Source organism: Lissotriton helveticus, chromosome 11 (genome assembly GCF_964261635.1).
Source record: "Lissotriton helveticus chromosome 11, aLisHel1.1, whole genome shotgun sequence".
Lineage (NCBI taxonomy): Eukaryota > Metazoa > Chordata > Amphibia > Caudata > Salamandridae > Lissotriton > Lissotriton helveticus.
The window spans coordinates 114,544,536-114,569,765 of NC_136072.1; the positions used below are offsets into that span (position 1 = coordinate 114,544,536).

The following is a 25,230-nucleotide window of genomic DNA, read 5'->3' on the forward strand; positions in this document are numbered from 1 at the left end:
AATCCCCTGGTCCTTCCAGATTTTAGCTAGGACCACTGGCTGAGGAATACAATACAAGATGCCTACAGATGGCAAAGAATGGGCCTCATCAGTGGAGCATCGGCATTGATGTTACAAAGGTCATTGATTATTGGGAAGCCATAAAGGAAGCATTTGGGAGGCCTTTGACCTTGAATAATCAACAAATTACTTACCTTCGGTAACGGCTCATCTGATATAGACTATCTAGCCGCAGATTCCTTACATTAGAATTATCTCCAGGTGTCAGACTGGATCTGGAAAGTTTTGTGAGCAGTACCCCTGCGCGCAAGTAGGTGGAGACATTTGGCTGTGTGTGGCATCGTTGGTGTCGTCCGCGCCGCAAGTAACGTGCGTGGTGCCCATATAGGCGTCACCCCGGCATGCTGATGTCTGTTTCATGCCAGGAGCGCGGAGCTATGAAGGTAAACCCACCACCGGTGTGGAACACTAGGGCTCTGAAGGAGAACAGCCTTGACCCCTAGAAACCTGTTCGCAGAGTAGGGTGGATGGCTGAACATAGCAAACACAACAAGATGATGAATGGAGTGCTGAAACATTTCAACCAATCAATCAATCAATCAATCAGGGGTTTGTGCAGCGCAACAACTCACCTGTGAGGGTCACAAGGTGCTGGGGGGTGGTGGTGGTGGGGGTTCCACAGGGTGCCCTGTTCATCTAAAGACTCAGGTCTTGCGGTCCTGCCTGAACTGGAGCAGTGGAGGGATTTGCCGAAGGTGGAGGGGGAGGTCGTTCCAGGTCTTCACTGCGAGGTAGAAGGACTTTCCAGCCGTTCTGGTCTTGTAGATGCGTGGGATGGTGGCCAGAGAGAGGTCGGCTGACAGAGGTTTCTCTTGGTGCGTGTAAAGATAGGCGGTTGTTTAGGTATGCTGGTCTGGGTGCCTTGTATGAATGCGTGAGGAGCTTGAAGGTTATTCTTCTTTCGATGGGGAGCCAGGGGAGGTAGTGGAGGTGTTGGGTGATGTGGTTGCAGCGGGGGATGTCCAGGATCAGTCTGGCTGAGGCATTCTGGTTGTCTGGAGCTTGCGGAAGTGTTTTTTGTTGATTCCGGCATAGAGGGCATTGCTGTAGTCCAATCTGCTAGTGATGAGGACGTGTGCAACCGTTTTTCTGGACTCGCTGAGTTCTGTCTGTGAGAAATGAGCAGATCTAGTCGCAGGTCTCTCCTCGGATGCCGACGTTGTGGAGTCTGGTGGCTCATGTGCAGTGGGAAATGGTGTCGAAGGCAGCTGAAAGGTCCAGGAGGATGAGGGCTGCCGCTTGGCCTTGGTCAAGTAAGGCGCGGATGTCATCGGTGGCAGCGAGTAGGGCTGTCTCGTGCTGTGGTTGCTGCGGAATCTGGATTGAGATATGTCCAAGACGCTGTTGGCTTTGATGAAGTTTGCTAGCTGGGTGTTGATGGCCTTTTCGATTACCTTGGCTGTGAACGGGCGCAGTGGGATGGGCCTGAAGTTCTTGAGGTTCATCAGGCCTGCTGAGGGTTTCTTCAAGAGGGGGTTGACTTTGGCATGTTTCCAGTCGTCGGGGAATGTTGCGGTCTCGAGGGAGCAGTTGATTGTCTGGCGTAGTTCAGATGCGATGGCCGTGGCCGCTCTGTGGAAGTTGTGGGCGAGACAGGGCTCTGAGGGTGCTCGGGACTAGATGCTCGTCATAGTCTTTAAGGTGTCTTCTGTGGTCAGAGGGGTCCAAGTGAGTAGAGTCTGTTGGGAGGCGTCGCTATAAGTGGGGGCTGAGGCGATGCTGATGTCTTGTTTGTCGAAGTTGTCATAGAGCGCCTTAATCTTGAGGTGGAAGAAGGTGCTGAGTCTGTTGCAGAGGTCTTGGGAGGGAGGGAGGGACATCTGTAATTTCGCTGCTGAGTTTGGCAAATTCCTGGATGATAGAGAAAAGTTATTTGCTAAGCTAACACTGACCCTAATGAGCCGGCTAATTATAGACCTATATCTCTGTTGCCGGCTCCAGCCAAGGTTCTGGAAAAACTAGCACAAAAACAACTTGCTAATTTTCTTGAATCCAACGGGTCTTTCCATGACACACAACATGGATTTAGACATTGCCATAGCACAGAATCAGCCCTGATTGAGATGGCCGATGCTGTTCGCTGGAAACTCGATGGAGGTTCAAAGGCGGTGTTGGTGCTGCTCGACTTGTCGGCAGCATTCGACACCGTCTCCCACTCTGTCCTGTTGGATCGCCTCCAATCTAAGGGTATCCAAGGCCAGGCCTTGAGGTGGTTATCTTCCTTTCTGTCCAATAGGACTCAGGCGGTCTTCACGCCCCCATTTACGTCCACCAGTCGTCCGCTCAGGTGGGGAGTCCCGCAGGGCTCCTCCTTGAGTCCTCTTCTTTTTAATGTTTATTTTTCCCCGCTTGCCGAGATGATCGCCCAGGCCGGACTCAAAGCCACTTCGTATGCGGACGATATCCAACTTTTGTTCGCATATGATAAACCCTCTCAGTCGGCTTTTGACCCTTTAAAAGACTGCCTGCGCAAAATATCACTTTGGATGGACAATAACTGCCTCCGCCTTAACGCAGGAAAAACTGAGGTCCTCTTTTTCCATCAGCCATCTCCCTTGGACCCCCACCTTTGGTGGCCACATGATCTGAGTTCCCCCCCTTTGCCTAAACAATCCGTAAAAAACCTGGGTATTAGATGGGACCCCAACCTCTCTTTACATAACCAAGTACAGACAGTAGCATCGGCTTGCTTCTCCAAAATTAGGATGGTAAAAAAATTCATCAATTTCCTCCCCAACAACACCAGGAGAGCCATAGTCCAAGCACTGATCACCTCCCACTTGGATTATGCCAACGGTCTGTACTGTAGGTTTATGCCACTGACTACAGACAGTTAAAAATTCAGCGGTCCGTTTAGTATGTGGCATTTCCCTAAGAGAGCGTATCTCCTCTCACCGGCGCTCTCTTCACTGGCTACCAATCCAGAAGAGAGTTGAATTCAAAGCCCTCATCCTGACTCACAGGGCTTTGAAAGGACAAGGCTCTGCCTACCTGACTTCTTGTCTGCGCCCCTACAAAAATGTTAAATTTCTCCGCTCGGACACGAAAAACGTTCTCATCTCTCCCAGATTCAAGAAAACTCGCTCTGGAGGGAAAACCTTCCAGATCTGTGCCGCCACTTACTGGAATAAACTTCCTCTTGCAGTCAGGTTGATTCCTGAAGAACCCTCCTTCCGTAAGGCACTTAAAACCTTCCTTTTTTGCTGATCCCCTAAAGGAGTAAGATTTTTACACTCTCAGAAGCGCCGGGACACCCCGTTGGGGTAGCCGCGCGCTATATAAGACACACTAAATAAATAAATAAATACATTTGGAGTTATAGGCGTTGGTGAGGATTCTGTCTTGGAGGAAGTTCTTCTTTGTGGATTTGATGAGTTGGTGGTGTGCTGTGGTGGCTGTTCTGTAGGTGGTGAATGTTTCAGGGCTTTTGCTGTTCCTCCATGTCTTTTCGATTCGTCATCAGGATCGCTTGGATTCTTGGAGTGCAGGGGTGAACCAGCTTGCTTTTTTGATGTGTTGTCCTGTAGCTTTCTTGAGGGGAGCCAGTGTGTTGGCTCAGTTACTGATCCATCGGTGGAGGTTGCATGCTGTGTTGTTAGCGTCTGGCGTCACTGGAGATTGGGGTGCTGGTGAGGGTGGCGGTGAGCTGTTCTTCTGTGACTTTGTTCCAGCTTCTGCGGGGGTGGTGCGCGTGATTGTGTACGGTGGGTTTTCTGAAGGAGCAATGGATGCAGTGGTGGTCTGTCCAAAGAAATTCAGTGGTGTGGCTATAGGAGACGCTGTTTCCTCCTGCGAAGACGGGGTTAGAGTGTGTGCCCGACCGTGTGCGTGGGGGCAGTGATTACTCATCCCCAGGCAGAGATCTGAGTTTAATTCATAGTTCTTTTGCTCATTATGCTGACCCAGTTTGGACCCAGCCATAGGTAAATCAGTCTTGACCCTGTTCCTCATGGGAACCGTCCAGCCAGAATTGCCAGGGCAGTTCCTCCCTGGACCTCAAATAAACATCCTGGGATCGGTTTCGGGGTATTACCCCTCGTCAGCCAGGTTAGCTTACATCCAGTGGCACAGCAAGCAAGGGACATACCCTTGGCTACTTAGGACAAACATAGCAAACACAACAAGATGATGGATGGGTCTGTAAAGAATCTGCTGCTAGATAGAGTCTCCACCAGATAAGACATTACTGAAGGTAAGTAACATGGTGATTTGATACAGACTTCTAGCCGCAGATTCCTTACCTTAGAATAGATACCCAAGCCATAGCATACCGGAGGTGGGTCTGCAGAACAAATTGACACTAGAAAGACTTGCAGGACCGATCAAGCACAGTGCCCATCCTGACAGACCCGACTGTCTAGACAGTAGTGGCTGGTGAAAGATCCAGAGAAGCCAACGTTGTTGCTTGGTAGATGTCCAGGATTGGAACTCCGCGAGCTAAAGCTGTGGTCGCATTCTCAGCTTTCATGGAATGAAAACACAAACCCTCAGAGGGTTGCTTCTTGGCCAGTGCGTAGCAGATTTTAATGCAGAGGGCGATCCACAGAGAGATGGCCCGTTTCTGCAAAACATTTCCCCTTCTTGGCTTCCGACATACCCCATGAATAGTTGGTTGTCTACCTGGAGCTCTTTCATGTGGTTAAGGTAGAACGACAATGCTCATTTTGGGTCCAGTTGGAGGAGCCACACATCTTCCTTAGAGGGATGAAAGTAATCATTAAAGGTGGGCAGGGTGATGGACTGGCCCAAATGAAAGTGAGTGCCAACTTTCGGCAGAAAGGTAGCTCTAGTACAAAGAACCAGCTTGTCTAGGAAGATGATTAGGTATGGAGGTTTAGAAGACAAAGCCTGAAGCTCACTGACCCTCCAGGCAGATGTTATCCCACTAGGAAGTGCACCTTGATGGTAAGGAGACTGAGAGGGCAGTTATGGTGTGCGTCATAGGGAGCGCACATCAGAAATGTGAGTACGAGACTGAGGTTCCATTGAGGAATGATAAAGGCGGAAACATATGTTGGAGAACTTACACAAACCTATTTACAACAGGGGATTTGAACAGGGATGGCTGATCTGGCAACCACAGAAAGGCTGAGATGACATAAAGATAGCCCTTCAAGGTGCCCAAAGTAGAGCCCTGCTAGGCAAGTGAAAGAATAAACAGAAGGCCCTGAGAAAGGGGAGCAGAAAGAGGGTCATCTTGCTTTCCTGCACACCATGCTACAGACTTGCCCCAGGGGCAGGCATATACCGTCTTGGTGGAGGGATGCCTGCAAACTTCAGGCGGAATGGCGAAAACAAACAATGGATTTAGCCTAAATCTCTGTACTTGGGGTGAGTGGTTGACATTGTTCAGCATTCACTCAATTGTTCTTTTTGCATCTTTATAAAAGTGGCATTTTTAGAATTGTGATTAGAAATCCGCTTTTACTATTAAAGAGGGTTTTTAATTACAATTCTTAAACACCAAACTCAACCAGTCTAGCTGCTCCTAATTTAAAGTAATCGCTTATTAATGTAATGAGGTAACACCAATGTTATCCTACCATAGAGGTAGGCCTTGAAGTAGTGGTAAACACATTTGGAAAGTTTTTAAACTTAACTTAGACTGCCAGGTTGAAATGGCAATTTAAAAACTGCGCAAACACAAGGAGATGATGGACAGAGCGCTGAAACTTATTAGACAGTCACCCTCAGTCACAGATCTGAGTTGAATCCATCATTGTGCTTTAGCTCACTTCACCACCCCAGTTCTGTTTAAAACTGCACACACAGACTGCAATGGTAAGACTGAGATATGTTTAGAAGGGCTACGTAAGTGGTTCACACAATCAGTACAGCATGCACACTAGTAGCATTTAATTTAGATGCCCTGGGTACATGTGATACCACTCTACTTAGGATTTACAAGTAAATCAAATGTGCCAATTGGCTATAAGTCAATTCCCCCATGTTTTAAGAAGAGAGCACAAGCACTTTAGCACTAGTTAGCATTGGTAAAGTGTACAGAGCTCTAAGGCCAACAAACACAAATTTAGCAAAAAGTGGAGGGTAAAGGCGATATGTTTGTGGGTGATCCTGCAGAGAGGGCCAGGACCAACACAGCTCATTGATGAAATTTGCATATTCATTCCTAAAACAGCAATACCTACCTGTTATGAACACTTGATTTAGAGTGAAGATGCTTAAGGCATCATTACTATGCCGGCTGGACTCTTTTCCGACCGGCACCATAGCAGAAGAGGGACAGCCCGACAAGGAGTCGGCAGGCCCCCTGCCCTTATTACAATGCGACCACCTTCACGTTGTCAAAAAGTGTATATTTTCTATTGTGTTTTGTGCTGCGTTGCCTGCCACATGGAGCAGGGATGTTTAGGGGGGGCACAATAGGTGCCCCCTGGCCCCACAGTGGAGGGCCAGGTGGGAAGAGGGCCCCTCTAAGGACCCCCAAAGTAACTTTCCGCCTGCCTTTTCATGGCAGGTGAACCCGCCATGAAAGGGCAGGCGGAAAAGGACGCAATTCCTACGACGGTCCTGAGAAGGCACTGCCCTATTTAAGGGATTACTGACCTTCAGACGGGCTGCTTAAGCCCGTCGGAAAGCACGGGATTGTCCCTCCGCCTGCTGCCTCCGACCGCACGCATTGTAATGCGTCGGTCAGACTGCAGCCTATAGCCATCAGATGCGGTCTGACCGCCATCAGAATGACCCCCTGAGAGTTCTTGGAAAGCTCAAATAATATCTACAGTGAGAGTAAGTTAAAAATACTCCATGATAAGAGTCATAAGAGAAAGACACACAAAAGCAAAGCACATTCACAATGACTGGTTGTAATTTAGTAAATACTAGCCCAAGGCGACCCTGGGCTGCTAGAAGCACAGCAGTTGGGCAAAAAGCCTCTGTAATTTAAATGGAATTTTAGCACATATACTCAGACTTCAATTTTTCATTTATTTTTCAAAGGATAGCATATTTACTCATAAGCAGTATTCATCAAAAATATATATACACTTGTTTCAAAGGACATTCATAGTCAATGTCAAACATTAAGCACATGAAAATATTAACACGACATATTTTCAATTCCTGTAAGATGGTATTAACGGTTCATCAATAATTGATATTCAAAAACAAAAACCAACATCCCAATGCATTTCGGGTGCATAAAGCACCCTTCTTCAGGGGATTAATCATATACAAACAAAATTCAATAGTCCTTGAGTGATTGGTCTCTCAAAATGCAGATTCGACAGGATCTAAAAGACAACAACATACCGAACTATAATGAGTTTTTTTCGTATGTACAAAATTTCATCTGAAAAGAACGTTCTGGAGTGAACACTGAGGAAAAACGACCAAAGTACACGCCACCAGAGAAACACACCCGTGTCTTGCTAAGCAATCAATGAGTGCGAAGTATGGAAAATAAGAACAACTCATCAATGAGAGTAGATGAAGATTTAAAGTGTTTCATTCTCAAAGGTGAGAAGCAAGCTACTAACCGTGACATCCAAAAACATGTTGGTGACAATTTCACCTAATGAATTACTGTGTTCAAATGTATGCCCTTAAGTAGAAAAGTACTACTTCAATGTAAAAAATACATACGCTCGTGTAAACAGCCTCTCGTTAATCCTATGGCTTGTCCAGCGAAAATATCCCTTTCTGTGCCAACACCTGAACAACAGATAAGTACAAGCCTATTACAACTATCGTGCAATGTGTAATGGATAACAGCTTGACTCTAGCTGCGGAACATGTCTTACCGCCACCTTCAAAAGCGGGTCCACACGCTGCTCAAAAGTAGTCGCCCAGCAACATTCTATATGTTAAGAAAAAACTCGTGGTGAGTTAAAGGTTATACGGCTACCGCCCTTACCAAAGGTAACTATTATTCTTCTGTTCGTGCACTAACCTGCCGCCTCCAGCAACGGCGTCCTGAATGAGTTTACCGGTGCGAGTCCGCCCTACCGATCACGTGGTGCGGAACTCGCCCGATAGTTACTACCTCAATCAACACAGAGAGGGGACTGTCATCACGCAACTTAGATTTTCTTCTCTACTCATGGCAGTAGTATTGCGCCCTGCAGCCTTAGCGCTGTAAACAATTAATGCGTCTGTCATGTGGATCTTCTGTAAACCTGTGTAGAGTTTTCTTCAAAAGTCACTATTACTAAAATACTTTGTCACAGGTTAAGTCAGAGGAGTAGTAAAAAATATCCTCATGTGTATAATTATGCTCAAATGTGTAGCAACCTAAGGTGACAAGATAAGTGTGAGAAAAATAAATAAAAGTGACCAAAAAGCAGAAAGTAAAAAGAACATCAAAGTGCAAAAGACTAATCCATTACACAATTAACTAAATTATGTTAAAGCTGAAACGAAGGTAAGAAAAAGAAAGCATAAGTGAGTGTCAAGACTCAGTGTTCCCCCTTACAATCTGACATACGTCCTGATATGAGATTTAGAGAAAGCACAAAAGTTCATAATGATCATTTAAACCATTTGGATTAATTGTTCCTAAGAATTTTATCCAGTGTGTTTCCCTTCTAGCTAGAAGTGTATGCAAATCCAATCCTGGGGAGCGTTCTATGCGTTCTAGGACTGTGTACCTGAGTTGGGGAATTGTGTGATTAGCTTCTACCCAATGTCTTGCCAATGGGGAAGTTGTAGTGCGATTCCTAATTCGGCTTTTATGCTCTATTATTCGAGTCTTTATTTTACGACTTGTACGTCCCACGTAAACTAGTCCACAGGGACACTTGATCGCGTATACAACTCCTTCTGTGTTGCAATCTGCATTGTGTCTTAGTTTGATGCTCACCCCTGATTGCGGGTGAGGATATTGATCACCTGTGATAACGTTACCACATTGTCCGCAGTTATAGCATTTCATCATGCCCCTCTCTCTTTGTCTGATAATTCTTTTTTGAGGTTTCAAAAATTCCCTTAGATTCTTGGTTCTGGTGTGTGCAAAAAGGGGACTGCCATGAAAGACTGTTCTAAAATCAGGTTCATTTTCGATAAGTTCCCAACGATTCCTGATTACTGTCTTGATTTGTGTTGCTTGCGTAGAATTCTTAAGAACAAATACCTCACGTTGCATGGGTACTTTTTCTTTAGGTGTTAAAAGTTCATCACGGGTTTTTCTTGACGTGGCCTGAGCAGCTTCATTGAGTATTTGCTCTGGATAACCTCGCTCTTTGTATTGTTGCATCTGTATGGTAATCTCTTCCTTACTTCGTACATCATCTGATGTTATCCTCTTAATTCGCATCATCTGCGAAATCGGAAGATGTTTTTTCAAGCTATACGGGTGGGCACTCGAGAAAAGCAGTGCATTGTTAACATCTGTTGGCTTCCTGTATACCGACGTAGATAACCCAGTTGGTGTTTTGCTTATTTCGATGTCCAAAAAATGAATCTTCTGTTTTTCGATACTGTGTGTGAACTGGATGCGAGGGTTCAATTCATTCAATTTGCAAATACTCTCTTCCAATTCATCTCTAGTACCTGTCCAGATGACTAGAATGTCATCTATGTACCTCAAGAAAACAGCTGCGTGTCTTTTCCACATCAAATTGGAAAGTATATGTTGATCCTCGAAATGAGCCATGTAGGTATTGGCGTATGACGGTGCTCCGGGAAAACCCATCGCTGTTCCTGTGCGCTGTATGAAAAAGTTGTCCTTCCACACAAAGTAGTTGTTGTAGAGTGCAAAATGTAGTAATTCTAGAAGAAAAACTGCTTTATCATGATCAATTTCAGAATTTAACAATCGCCATTCTATTGCCTCCAGTCCTTCTTTGTGTGCAATAGAGGTGTATAGTGCGACTACATCAATTGTGCAGAGCCAGATGTCATTCGCAAAGAGATGTTTTTGTGATTCCAGTTTCAGTAAACAATCTGTGGTGTCTTTAACGTATGTCTTCCAGGATTGGACCAACGGTTGTAAGTAAAAGTCAAGGTAGTATCCAAGAGACTGGTTGTAATTTAGGGCATTCATGTGGGTTGCTCCTCTGTTACTCCTGGGTGTACAGTATTTATTGTTGCTTCCTTTAATGCGTACCTTAATGTAGGTTGCTCTTCAGACACTCCAACCTAACCAAAAAAGTTGCCCTCTTTAGGACAGCAGGCAAGTCCACGTATGAAGCTATTGCTCAGCCTATCACACTCCAGGCATAAGTGCAGCTACACGAGCGGAGCAAAACTAGGAGTGCATGCTACAGCACATCATACATGACAGCAAAACTCTTCCCTCTTAGGCCACATATATAAACCACAACCTTTCAATTAGACACAGCAGTAAGTTAATATGCCACTCTCGTCAATTAGCACAACGCTGAAATTCTTCATACACGGGCCACACTGTAATTCAAACACACAAAAGGTGATGGAAGGAAAGATTACAAATAATGTAACCACAAAACATGTCTCAGCTTAACATTCCAACATATTGTTTTCTTGTCAATTATGCCATGTGAGATCAGACTAAGCCATTTGCAAATCAACCTTCATCCAGCACTAATAAGAACAATCCAGCCTGAACTGCCAAACCGGGTGCTCTCTGAAACAGAACACAAGCAAGCCAAGACTGGTTTTGGCCTAGCTGGGATTCTTCAGAAGGTGAAACTTGGTACTATTGGCACAGGCCACTATGCCACTTTAGATAATACCCAGTCATATGGAAACCAGCCTTCGTCCAACTCCAGTAGGAATAGTCCAGACAAACTGCCAATCCAGGTCTTACCAGAACCAGAGAACAAGCAACCCAACAGTTCGGCTTCTTCAGTTGGGTTCAGCTTCCTAATACCGTAATTTAACACTCTTCCAACCAAGCAACCCCAAGGTAGGGCATACTACCTGTCCGCTAATGTCCTACATTGCCTTTTTGGGGTAAAGTCAAGACTGAAGATAATGAAGAAGAATAAAGGATTGTCACAGGGTCCTACTTTTGATCTTGTTGCAATGAAACGTTATTAGGGTGGGTGTGAGCATTGTCACAGGAGGACTAGATCACTTAGTTAAGTTTGGAAAATTACTACTAGAATACCGCTAACTGTAGAATATGTTTGAAAAGGTATGTTTATTTTTAAATCAACTTTCTTTGCAGACCTGTCCATTGTGTTCAAGAGTATTCATCCTCTTACACATAGTGCTCCTACTTACTGTTTCTTTCCTTTGACGCTACTGTGTCTAATAAAGATAGCGTGGCCAGAAAATAGATTCCTGGTAGTCGTATGGTGGTTTTCAGGTAAATCGGGTTCCATTCTACAAGGAATTCATGTAGTTTATGTTCCACTGAAAACCAGTGGAGTGTCGACGGTCAGAGGCAGGCGTTTGAACCTTTTGAGATTGAGGCATGTTCCAGGTGCCTGATTTTGGAGTCTCTGAAGCATCTTTATTTGGTAGTTTGGGAGGTTGATGTATATATTACAGCAATAGTCAAATCCAGAAAGCATAAAGGATGTTAGAGTTCTACTCAACTGTGATGAACTGTCGGTATTCAGTATAGAGTGGCATTCTTAAGAGATCAATTGGTGGGACTCACAGTCCTTAGTTCCATAGATCTTGGATGATACAAAATTTAACAGGAAGCTCAGGATTCTGGTCAGCATCACCAGGCAGGGGGTTTGTACAGTGTCTGAAGGCATGTAATGGCAGGATCTGCATATTTCTGCAACCCAGTGAAATAATTTAGTTTTAAGTCATCCACAAATTAACAGCTTGTTCTCGTCCACTGACCTATTTGTCTATGGCACAAGAAGACATCCAAAGAAACTTAATTGACTTCACAGGGTTTTCAGATTTGTAGATCTATCACCCAGTCTGAGGTGGATCAGAGTATTATCTGCTTATATTTGGAGCTGTGAATAGTAACATTTAAGGTTAGCTATGCAGATGATGTATGGTAGTAGGAAAAAGTTGGGTTCACCATAAACTACATGGATAAGCCTCAAGTAGTCCGTGTTAACCAATCCAATTTTAAATGGAGTATTTTAGTTATTTAGGAAGGTTCAAGACATTTTCATTGATGCCTACCCAATTTTGGAGTAATTGTCTAGGAATTTTATATTTAAGGACAGATAATACACCAGCTACCCCATCAATCACTCATTGACTGTATCTTTGCCTTTGACCTTGCACAAGGCTCCAAGGAGTTTTGGCTACGTTTGGTGCTATACAAAAAGTGCATACATATATTGGATGGTATTCAATATCATAGGAAGAAAAAGGGCAGATGTTTAAACAGTTGGTTTTCATATAAAGACCGTAGTATGTCCCTGTGAATATTGACTCTGTATTCTAGGCCGATTGGCCCAGTAATTGGCAGTTTGGAGGCAAAAGATCTCCTTTTGTTAAAGAGGCCAGTTATTTCCTCATCCAAGATGCTTCTCCACTTTTGTAACCAGATGTCAAAGGGTTCGGCATTAAGAGTCTGTTTCTATGGTAGTATGTTAGCAGTTTAATCCATGGTAACAACACTATTGCTAGATATATACTTTTTTTTTGTTGCAATAATCTTTTATTGGCATCTTAGGGATGCACAGAGAATCATACATATTTGCATAACTGTATCAATAACGGTCTTAGAGCATCCATTATGCAAACGAAACCTATTAGATTGTAATAAATAAGTGATACCAAATCAACACTCAATACTCCGGTCATGAGTTCCTAATATCTGTAGTTGTTAATAGGATTTAAAGAAATACAGATATCACTAGTTAATACTTGTCCATATTATGTTACCAACATAATTACATCCTGTACTAATTGTTATAATTACCCAGTGCAATAGGGGGCATGGGCCATAGTATTCCAACCGTGACCTTGTGCTTCAGGCAAAAAATATGCTTCTAATAAGAAGAAAAGTTCAGCAGTACAAATTACATAAAAAGGAAATGTAACACTACACCACAACATCATGTGATGTGATTTAGAGAAGTAGACATACTCTGGAACTTGTACCCCCTTAATCTGAAGTCAAAGCACTTTCGGTTATATTACACGTTGATCACATAAATTGAAGTAGAAAATAATCTACTAATTAATGGTATCAATTACATTACCTGATGCACTGGTTAATAAAATTCAAATATCCATACCTGCTTATCGACTCTGATCTTTTTCAGTGCTTTGTCCGACATGGCATTGAACAAAGTAAGTTCTTCTATTCTGTTGACAATGCCACTCTTTTCATGTACTATTTTCTCTAGCTCTCTTTTGCCATGTGCAACATCACCCTGTTTAAATATACAGACAGATGTCATTAGATTCCCAAAGTAATGAATTTCAAATCAAAATGTAAACCAATTTGTCTTTGTAAAATAACAATGGGCCAGGTGGCATTTTAGGTTCCATACAGTTTCTCATTCAACTATTCCCAAGGTATGAAGAGGATGCCTAGAATGGACATATTTCAATAAACGGTATAGGCTTCATAGAAGTATGTGAAAGTCAAATAACTGGATGTGTCTGGTGTGATGATATACCATCATCATCATAATATAAAACTTTATTTTGATCATTGAGATCTTAAAAAGTACACAACACAAGGCAGGTTTATAACAATTTACAAGATAAAAAGACCATTTTAAAAGAAGACACGCGACCATAAAATACCATTTGCAAGATAAAAGAAGGATAAAAAAAACGCTTAATCCATAGTGTATACCAATATTTGGCCAGGCCAAATACTATTTTCAACACCTCAAGATAATGGCCAGGACCAAACAATCTACATAATGGAATAATTCACTTGCCCCTCAAGTTATTGTAATAGGAGCAACAAAATAACAGGTGGACTATAGATTCTGAACTGGCTTTGCAAGATGGGCAAAGGTTGTCACGGGAACCATCTCGGCACCACTTGCTACAAAACAATTTGGTGGGTAAAATCTTGTAACGAAATTGAATAAATAGTTTGCATGCCAGAGGGGGGGAAATTTCACCAATAGTTTCTTCGTAGCTCGATACAAATTTGTAAAATCCTTAGTCAAAATACCCACCAGATTGGATGTCACCTTTTTTATATATTTCTTTATGTATTGATATACACATACCACCTATCATCTTTGATTGACATTCTCCTCTCCTCAATCTGATTTCTACACTGATACTATTTACAAATCTCTAAATATATATTATGTAGAATACATTAAAGCTAGTCGAAATGACTATCCACGGTGGAAGGTCTATGCAAGTCTAAATTAAATGTTCATGAAAGCTTAGAGAAACAGAAACATGTATGTATGAAGTTCTGTGCACTCACATTGCATATTTCAACATGAAGGAGCTAGGAAGCTATGTGCTGTACAACGACACTATCAAAAATGCATATTTTGTATTCTTCTGCCGTTTGGTAGAAGTTCTCATGTTATGCTTTGCTTCAGCTTCAAGGGTGTGAAACTAATGTTTCTCCAATTTTAGGCCTCTCTACCACTCTCAGTTCCTAATATTCCAGGAAAACTTTGTGAAACTTCTGTACTGTTTTGATTATTAATATCAATGGTAATTTGTTTATGCTAACTTCTTGCTGTTGTATGGATATTACTCTAGGAATATGCTAGATTATCAATAAACTGTACTTTTTCTTTCTATTGCAGTTTGCACCGTTTTTATTTTTTCGTGCAGAGCTCCAGTTGCCGTTTTTGTCTAGGTTGATGCGTGGTTAAATATTTAAAATAAATATATTTAAATTCCAATTTTTCCCTGTGTTAGATTAAAAATAAAATGTAGCCATTTTAAGAAAATGGTTGATATAAATGAGCACATTTCATTGGAGATAAAACCATATGCAGTTTCTGGCGCATGTACTCAACAGACCACTGCATTACTGAAATTGCATACTACTGGCCAATGGTGTGCTACACAAGTGCCTAGTAAAATTTACAACAATAAATATATATCCAACTATTAACTTTCTTTTAATGTCAATAAGCCAACTTGATTCCTTGGCTGTTTCTCTGTAGCAGAGATGAAAACGGCAAAGTGAAAAGGAGAAAATAAATTAGATGAGGATTTTAATGTGAACCCTTATCCTTGCAAATCACTGTTCCAGGAAAAAAGAGAAAACAGCTTTTATATGAATGAGCATGCATTGAGTGGGTGCTTCTCTAAAATATGTATTTGCAAACTATAGTCCTGATGTTGCAAAAAATGCACAGATTATGGCACCTCAATGTATTTGAAATAATTTCTAGTCAATATGTTTTAAATCAGTAAAAGAAATTCACCAAAACTCCAAACCTGAAGTTTATTGTGCTGGATGCTTAAAAGAGTTAATGCACTCTTTTTGTCTCCACATATTCTTGTCAGTTCTGCCACCTTTAATTCCAGGGCATGCTTTTCATCTTTATTTCCTTCTCCTTTTAAACGAGACAACCTTCGCTCTAGTTGCTGAATTTGAAAATCCTGTGTAGAAAAATAGAAAACACACACATTGTACATTTTTAATAGAAATAAATAGTAATATAGCTTAAAAGGTTGACTGCACTTTCCTGAAAGATGATGTCTTAGAGTTCATAGAACCTTCTTTCCCAGCTTTCAAAGAGTTCCCTCGGGTGCACTGACTGTATGCCACTTCACTGAAGCTCACAGTCAGTTCGCCGCCTGATGGCCTAACTATGCATCTAGGTCTATAATACATTGTAGACACAGGTTCAGAGTGTTTCTTCACTTGCAAGGTGCCCCGCCCCTATGCAAATGAGGGAACACCCGTTTACGATTGTGTTGGCACTACATATATGTGGTGTGATCTATACAACAGAAGGGACAGTGCTAATGTCTGCTGCTTTTACTGTAATACTAGATTGCTCTGGTGGAACAAAAAAAGGCTGCACAAAGCCGCTGTGCCCCCTGGCACATTTGATATTATTGTCTCTAGTTGGGAAATGACTATGCAGCTAGTAACGACTCGAAACGTATCACAAAAAGGAATGTGATGACTTTAAAAGAATTTAAAGCTTTCATCTGCGAGTTACCCTAAAAGAGATTGAGCTTCACCCCTTACATAAACGCCACCAATTGTCACACCCATGTCATGCATAATACAATGGTGTAGAATACAAAGTTCTGTTTATACAGAATGATTGAGAGGGTGTTGTGAAGGAGGGAGAGCAAGGTCTAAGAAATACCATGATTGCCCTTATTCCTCACTTTGATGTCGTGCTCTTCCTCCTTCCCAACTGGTTGAGAAACAGATACCAAAATCCAGTCTTGGCATAGGGGTCAATAGGTCTATGTAACCTTGTTTTTCCAAAGGCATACTTGTCCCAGCAAGATAGGTTTTCGTGATGCATACGCCATAGGTAAATAAAGGTGCCAAGCATGGTACTGGGCCAAGTCACAGGTATTAGTTTGTTTAATTCGAGACGAAGGTCACAAAGGTGTTATTATTTGAGTATTGCATTTGAAGATAGAATATATAAATCATTTATAGTTAACTGCAAGGTGTGCCTTTGTGCAAGTATTTTGGGTCAGGTCCACCAAATGCCAGCCTGAAGATGAAACAATCTATCCTGAATTTGTCACCTCTCTAATTGCTTCAAAAACTGCAAGCCAGGCGTTGGTCACCTTCGTTCAGGGACTATTGAAGATTGACCACCGCGTCAATACAATGCACAATGGAACCCTTCTTCCTGCTACAGATTCCCTGGAGAAGGTCCTAGCTGTTTAGAACAGCTACTATGCTCTCTCTTCATCTTCTTCAGCTCCTCTGGAAAACTAAAACAAAGGCATGGATTCGGTCAACAAGAAGGTGTGTCAGGCATCAGCGTTGGTAATAAGTGCTGCTAGTTCTTTTTCTCCAACGCTATTAGGAAAGTAAAGAAAAAAACTGGAGCAATTATTGTACTGCTTTATTGAGAACATTCTAAAGGCATAATAATATTGAACTAAACTGTGTCATAGTTTCTCTCTGGGCTGTTCCTCCACTTGATATTATCCCCTAAAGCCAACCAAAAAATTCAAGACTTATATTTCAGTTTTTTTTTGGTAATTGTGTAGATGAAGAAATCCACTACATACATTTTTTTTCAAAAAGAGGTCAAGTGTTCCATTCTGAAAGTTTGATAACCTCAAGGAGTGTCCCAATTTCCAAAGCAAAGAATATGGTAGAAGCCAGCAAATAGCCCTTTATACTTGCCTAAAAGACAACAGAAATTGCAACTTCAAGAAGAGCAACAACCTCCTCAAAAACAGTATTTCAAAAGGCAGAAACCATTTCTTACTATTTCCTCTTTTGGTAGAGCAAAACAAAAGACAATTTGTTTCACAATATTTTAAAGAAATTGGTAGAAAATCAGATTACGTTCTTCTCCACCATCCATTCCACCGACAGAGTTGAAACATTTGCTTTTGAACTATCAGGTACATAAACTCCAAGTCTTTCTTCATAAGAATGCAGTACAGCATTTTCACAAATGCCAAACAAGGGCATATGGTTCTGTATAGAAAAAAGAGTGTACCTCAAAATTACCATGCAATTCAAATACTGAAATTCACCAACAAATGTGTGAAGAGGTAAACATTCAAGAGGCAAGCTCTTCATCATATCTATCCTTGTCTCCATCAAGGAGACTAGATAGCTTTTAGAGAGTTACAAGATGCTACTTCCACATACCAATATTCAACGATCACAGGAAATGTTCCTAGTTCCGAAAGGGCTTTCACTTGCAAATTCAAGTTATTCGGTTTACCCTTAGGTCAACCTCAAAGTGTTAAGAAAGTAGATGGCCACAATAGTAAAAGCCATAATGTGAAAGGACATCTCAGTGTATATGTGGATCGTCAGTTTAACAGGAACAACAGCCATTGCTGTATCATCTTCTAGGCTGGGCCAGCAGATCTCTTTCAAATCATCCTCTAACCAGTTTATAGTATACAGAGTCTAGAAGCCACAATTGATTCATATCTGGTGAATCAGTCTCTTTTTTAGGAAAGAACATAATTTCTATGTTGAAGATCCATTTTCTAAAGAAGAACAACTCTATTTATTAGACAAGAGTCATCTCACTTTGGCAGCATGTTCTCCTGCATCTTCCTAGTATATATCAGGCTGCATATAAATCCTCCTCATAAGTGTCAAGACACCCAGTGGTTGCGAAAGACTGGACAACACAGCTGGACACCTTAATCTTCCCCTCGCAGTCTCCTATCTCTCCATGAGTAGTGCAAAGATTGGAACATGGATCAATGAGTACAATTCTGGAAACCTCGGTCTGTAACGGGTGGTTCAATGAAGAATCGGGAGAGCACAAGAGGGACCACTCTGCTCATGGGAAATGGTCTCCAGCGGAAAAGTTGTACCTAACATGCTAGAGCTGAGGAAATTTCATCTAGCTCTAAAATCATTCCTTCCACCAATATCTGCATCACCCATTCTTTTTCAAAAGGCCAACACAACCACAGTGAATTACTTAAAAAGTTAGGGCAACCAGAGCCATGTCAAGAGAAGTAGAGAACATCTGGCACCGGCCTCTTGTAACATCTATATGGTGGAGGGACAGATCCTTAATCTCAAAACTCTAAACCAGACAAGCTCTGCAGAAACAGAATAGAATAGAACGTGAGTGGGTGCTAAATGACAACTTCCTGCAAGACACAGTGAGAGCTATTTATGTTTTTACTTAATCCCTTTATACAGAACTGCTGCTCGAGATCGTGTTTTATACCAAATATATATGAAATATGTATATATTTCTACCACAGAAAAAGTTATCTCAAAAACTGAGTGCAGTATTAGACTACAATAAAGAAAGAAAAGTGTTGGAATTACAGCCAGAGGTAAGTTTGGAAGGTACTGTTGAGTTTCTGAACCATGGTTTTTCAGGAACAACCTGAAAGTGCGAGTATTTAAATACAGACTGAAGTTAAGAAGAGAGGGATGACTCTTAACTAAGGAGGAGAGACATTTCCAAAATAATGTAGTTGCCCTCTAAAAATCTAAGTTTGTGCCTGAGAGCTTGTTCTTAAGAGTCCCTTTTGGTTTCGAGGGAGAATCTTTAAGTGTATTGCTTTGTAAGCCAGACACCCAATCTCAAACTTCATTCTTATGAAGCTAGAAAATTTAAAAAAGGGACGAAGTCTCGCCATAGAGTAGAGGACTGCTTTCAGAGGTGGAATAAATTATTGTGGAATGACTGTTAATAAGGCGCTCCCAAAATGTTTCAATACAGTGAAAATGGCATGTGCTGCGGTTGGTTGGGGAAAGTTAAGTATTCTGTATTTTGAAGAGAATGAAGGTACTAACTGAATACTATCTTGTTGATGAGTGGACACAGTTAGAGAGTGAAGCCAAAAGTATAACCTAGGAATTTTACTGAAAAGAGATGAAGGGAGGGTGCATCTGTCTTTAGCTCATCATTGAGTAAGGGATCACATTTATTTTTGCGTCTGGGCAAGATGAGGAAGAGCTCAGTTGTTATGTGGATTTGGCAGCAAGAAAGTTGTATGACATCGAAGGTTATTGCTTTGTCAAACAGGAGCTAAGGATATATGTCATGTTGACTGAGTATGTTTTTAAGTAAAGTTGTGTGTCAGATGGATTTTGATGAATGCAGATAACTTGAATCCTAAATGCCATAGTCAGCTGATTAAGATAATGGCTTTCATTCTTAAGTGCTAGGTTTGTTTCTTACGGAACCCTGCTTGACATCAGAGCTTTAGTTGTTCTTCCCAATTATAACCAATCCTAAATACAGTCAATAAAGGTTTGGAAGATATAACTGAAGCAATTACTACAGGCCTACTAGTAAAAAACAAATGCACATTTACTAAAAAGGACAGAAGTTAATATGTCACAATAGGGGAAATTAAATTAATTGAAAATGGTAATAATTCCCAAGATTAACAATATCATGTATTTCGAAAAACACTAAACCAAGAGTAAAAATACCCAAAAATATATGCCATTTTCATTTCACAGGGGCTTAGATGATCGAGCCTTGGAATGTATTATAAAGCAAAACTTTCCCAAAGAAACAAGTAATAATGAAGATGATCTAGCATACATCTAAAATTCAGGTAAAATTCCGCCTACTGATACAACACAGCGACTACATACCAAACTAAATGCACAGTTTAACATTCACTGGAAACCAATGCTGTGCTTGCATCTCCACACCACAGCCATCTTTTGGAATAATACAAACATAGGGGCTGATTACGATGGCGATCCACCCTACATTTCCCTGCGCCCACCACCCATTTCCCCCCTGCCATATTAGTATTAGTATGGCGGGGGAACCCCGGCGGACAGAAAGACTGCCACCGGTTTCCGTCGGTCGACTTATCGACCGGGCGGAAAAAGATCACAATATGGTGGCAGTGTCTGTGAGACACCGCCATCCATATTATGATGAGTGCGGTAATGAGCCAACGCTGCCATGGAAAGGCTTGTGGTCTTTGCTGTTGGGGCCCGTAGTGGGCCCCCATGGTGTTGGGGGGTGGGGGTGCACATGGAGGGTACCTATGGTACCCCCCCTCATTGCCATGCACAGTCCATTTACACTGCGAGTGGGTCTGCAACCAGCAGATCCACCCACAATGTAAAGGGGCCAGGATGCTCCAACCAGTGTGGGGGTGGCATCCTAATTTACATGGCAGGACCGCCGTTACTTCGGCGGTCGGTCCCTGGCTCCCCTACTGTGGCGGACTTTGTCCACCCGCCATCGTCATGGACCCCATAGTGAATGGGGTATGCCCATCTTGTGACCCTGCTCAAATCAATGAGACTTGTAGTAATATATGAGATGATAAGATACTCTCTTTTATGGATGTGAAAGATAAGTTCACTTCTCTCAAAGTGTGTTAGGATTTGAATTGAAACATTGGGTACAAGGCAGGATGAAAACTATTCAAAAAGGTAAATACCTTATCCTACTCATAGGTTTGTAAAAAATTGAGCCAGTTTAAGGTCCATGTAACAAATGGCGTTTTCTCCAAGTCTACAGTATTGACTCTTTGAGACTACTGGCGAGTGTAACTGTCATTCACTACAGAAAAAGAAAGAAACAAGTTACTAAACTCTAACTATAGTTCTCCAGTATTGGAATCTTTCATAGATTCACATGCTTAACCGCATGCGTGCGGGCGGAATTCCGCTTGCACGCTGAGATTTTCTAAAGCGCACTTTACGTGACGAGCTGGGCTCGTCATCAGCGTGCGAGGAGGCTACCTGATGACGAGCCCAGCTCGTCATCAGCGTGGAAGGGGTTAAAGCATTTTTCGTCGTCGAGATATCATAAAAATAATTGTCCTATTAGTCTTAGAACATAAGGCTCTAGGCCTTAAAATCTTTTATAAGATATCCCTGTCCTTTAGTAAAAAAGGACCAAACTAAAAATTAACCAATCAGAAGAGACCACACTGTGGAACCTTCCTGAGAGGAGCTCCAGCCCCTCAAATTTTCCAAGCACAAGTGTTCATAAATAGAAAAAACTGAGATAAGTAAGTGAGCCTTCTCCAGGGGAGGCGGATGGGTTGCATGTCAATCTATGAAAGATTCCAATACTGGAAACTATAGTTACAGGTAAGTAACTTGTTTCTTACTCCAGTATTAGAACTTTCTTAGATTCACATGCTTGATTCAGAAAAGCTAGCAGTGAGTAACACATTTTCATGCCATATAACCACTACAGGAAAGGCATGCATGAAAGCATGGTCCGTATACATTAATATACTCATATAAATGTACAAGCAAAACTATCCAAAGTATACCTTTTTACCATAAACCATTTAAAATGTGAGACAGTACAGGATGGTTAAAAGGAACCAAAGAAGAAGGCTCACCTTATTGAAAGATGTCTGAGAACCACTTGTCCCACTGCCTCATCTCGCTTATTCCCAGCATCCAAGCAGTAGTGCCTGGTGAATGTGTGCGGAGTCCTCCAAGTTGCTGCTCTACAAATGTCAGGCAGGGATACACCTGCAAACAGTGCAATAGATGTGGATAGTGCTCTTGTAGAGTGGGCATGAACTATTGACGCCAGAGGCTGGCCCGCTTGTGGATGAAAGAATACAATTGCACTTGAAACCCATCTGGAAATGCTCTGTTTAGGGATAGGGAAACCTTTTCTAGGTGCACTGTACGCAATAAGGAGTTGATTTGACTTGCGAAATGACTTTGTCCTGTTCAACTAAAATTTTAGGCACTTTTAACATCTAGAAAGTGCAGAGTACGCTCTGCTGCAATCTGCGGATTTTGGAAGAATGATTTCAGAACAATTGGTTTGTTAAGGTGGAAATCTGAAGGAACTTAGGGATGAATTTAGGGTTTGTTCGTAGAATAACTTTGTCTTGTTTAAATTGTAAGAAAGGTTCTTGAGTAGTAAAATCCTGAAGTTCTCCAACCCTTGTTGTTGAATTCATCAGTGATGTCATCAGTGATGTCACTGACCATGCCATGAATGATGTAATATGTGACGTCATGAGCAGTGCATTGCCGGGGCGCGAGTTATAGTAAGCTGAACGGTGGAATTTCTATGGTTTTGTACGAGTGAAATGTCCAGCTAACTATAACGTCCCTGAAACCTATGGTTTTTCAGTGAATTTCAAAGGTTTTTTAAATGCTAATTTGTAACTATAACATCCCTGAAACCTATGTTTTTTTCATTGAATTTCAAAGGTTTTTTAGAATCAATCATATTTTATTGCGTGGTAGAGGATCTTTATACACAGCTTAGCTGCCTACATCCAGGTGCTGGCAGAGCGTTATGTTATGGTCAATATTCAGCGTGTAGGTCTACAGCCCGGAGGGCGACCCCGCACAAATATTCACACCATAGCACATAGATAAGGCAACTGGCTAAAATACCCCATTTATAAAACAAAAGGAACATGAAAATAGACAAACACCCAAACCCTCCACCCTCCTATCACCCCCACCACCACCCCTCTCCGCATCAGTCTCTAATCAGTACTCCTACCACCCCGTAACAACCTATCACAGGCCAGGGACAATCAGGCAAAATTTTTGTGGCCCCTGGCGGTTCCAGAGGGATGAGTTGCAGGATTTGTAGGTATTTTGGGCACGTGACATCCCTCATTTCTTTGGTAAGGAGTTGCAGGAATGGGCCCCACAGCTTCGCATATTCCGAACCCTTCCCATCGCTGCTAAGCGAGAGACGCCCCATTGCCAAAAGGTGCCAATGCCTCTGAATCCAGTCCCGTGGGTCAGGGGAGGCCGAGGAACACCAGTGCAGTAGAAGAACCTGCTAGCACTATCTGCTTACCCCTCAACAAGCGCAAAGGGAAGGACTTAGGATGGGGGGGAGTCCCAACAACATGTGTTCAGGTGCCCGTGGGAATGTAATCTGAAATGCAGCATGCAGATCATCAAGAACCGCTGACCAGTATCGTACCAATTTCGGGCAGTGCCACAGTAAATGTATTTATTGATTTGATGCGCACTGGGGTATAATACCAACAAGTGACTACTTTATAGGCAGATTCCGCACCCGCAGTATTGGAGGCAGTGCGGTGTGCCCGGTAAAAGATGTGCTCCCATTCTTTGTGCGTTAAAGGGTGCCCTAATTCAGTCTCTCAGCGGACCTGCGCCTTCGTACGCTGCTTCTTGGGGCGAGCCATGATCATCGCGTACAATTCAGATATGAGCTTACGGTCATCCTTTTTGCAGACCAGCCACTGTTCAAAAGTGGTCAAGGGGTGGGACATTCGAGCGAAATTGGAGGGTTGGGTCACCCATTGTGCAAGCTGTGAGTAATGGAAAGCGTCTGACTCTGGCAGATCATAATAATTCTTACGCAGTTGAGGGAAGGGAATCAAACCATCTAGATCAAATAGGGAACCCGCCCTTTTGCAGCCCTCCTCCCTCCAATGGTGAAAGACTGGAGACACGACCCCTGGAGGAAAATCGAAGTTGACCACGATAGGAGTTATGGGGAGGAAAACGTAGTCCAGCCTCTGTGTCACGCTAACTGATTCCATACTTTAAGAGTCGGAGAGGAGTAAAGGCCCCACACTCTGTGTGTGCGCAGCAGCCAAAGTTCACGCCAGATGTTACAACCAGCCAACGTTTGGTCCATAAAGTTCCAGTGTTTGCTGGACACAGGCCTGTTCCATTCCGTGATGTAGCGGAGACAGGACGCTTGATAATCAGCCCCCACTAGCATGAAGCCCATCCCCCCCAGCTTTCGGTGAAGTGAAAAGTGATAATGCGTGTTGCAGCTTTTTATTGCCCCACAAAAAAATTTGTTATGGAGCCCCTGTAACTTCCACAGGGTGCCTGGTGGAGGGCACACTGGGAACATCTGAAACAGATAAAGGATACGCGGGAGCACAGTCATTTTCACTGCCGCTAACCGCCCATACCATGCCAGGTTGAGGCGGGACCAATCAGACAATGGCGTGGTAGTTTGATCCATCAATAATTTATAGTTGAGGGTAATAGTTTTAGCAATAGAGGACGCCAACCGAACGCCCAAGTACGTAATGTAGGTGTGCACCCACTGGAAGGCAAAATCCTGCTGCAGGTCCTGGACCTTATCGTCAGGGATAGAAATATTGAGAATCTGCGATTTCGAAAAGTTTACTTTAAACCCTGCGATCTTTCCAAATTCAAGGAGCTCTCCTGCCAGGCACCGCACCGTGGAATGGGGTTGTGTGAGCGACAGGATGACATCGTCTGCATACAAACTAATTTTGTGAGTATCAGCACTGAACTTGATGCCTACAATATCTAGATTCAACCACATGCATTGGGCAAAAGGCTCCATATAGAGCGCGAAAAGCAACGGTGACAAGGGACACCCCTGCCGCGTTCCTCTGGAGATAGGGAAGAGGGCTAATTTATGCCTGTTCAGTCGCACCGCTGCCTTAGGGGCTGCGTAAAGACCCTGGACCCATCGGACAAAGTTATTGCCAAATCCAAAAGCCCGGAAGACTGCAAATAGGTACTCCCAATCGACTCGGTCAAAGGCCTTCTCCGCATCGATTGAGAGCAAAAAGGCCGCAGTGCGAGACCGGTGAATTAAGTACATAAGGTGGAGGAGACGTATGGGGTTGTCCCCTCCTTGCCGCGTCGGAATGAAGCCGGACTGGTCCGGATCAATAAGGCATTTTATCAAGATGCTAAGTCGCGCTGCCAGGATACTCGCGAAAAGCTTCGCATCAATGTTCAGGAGGGAAATTGGCCGGTAGGATCTGCAT

The 25,230-nt window shown here is 42.8% G+C and overlaps 1 protein-coding gene across 1 annotated transcript in view; it reads right to left on the reverse strand.

Moving 5' to 3' along the window:
- Positions 1-25,230, reverse strand: part of CCDC39 (coiled-coil domain 39 molecular ruler complex subunit) — a 220,803-nt gene that overhangs the window by 73,898 nt on the left and 121,675 nt on the right. The window contains exons 11-12 of the mRNA XM_078666498.1: positions 15,310-15,474; positions 13,167-13,304 (exon numbers count right to left, since the gene is read on the reverse strand). Of these exons, the coding sequence (XP_078522624.1) occupies positions 13,167-13,304; positions 15,310-15,474 (303 nt within the window). The remainder of the gene's footprint in view (positions 1-13,166; positions 13,305-15,309; positions 15,475-25,230) is intronic.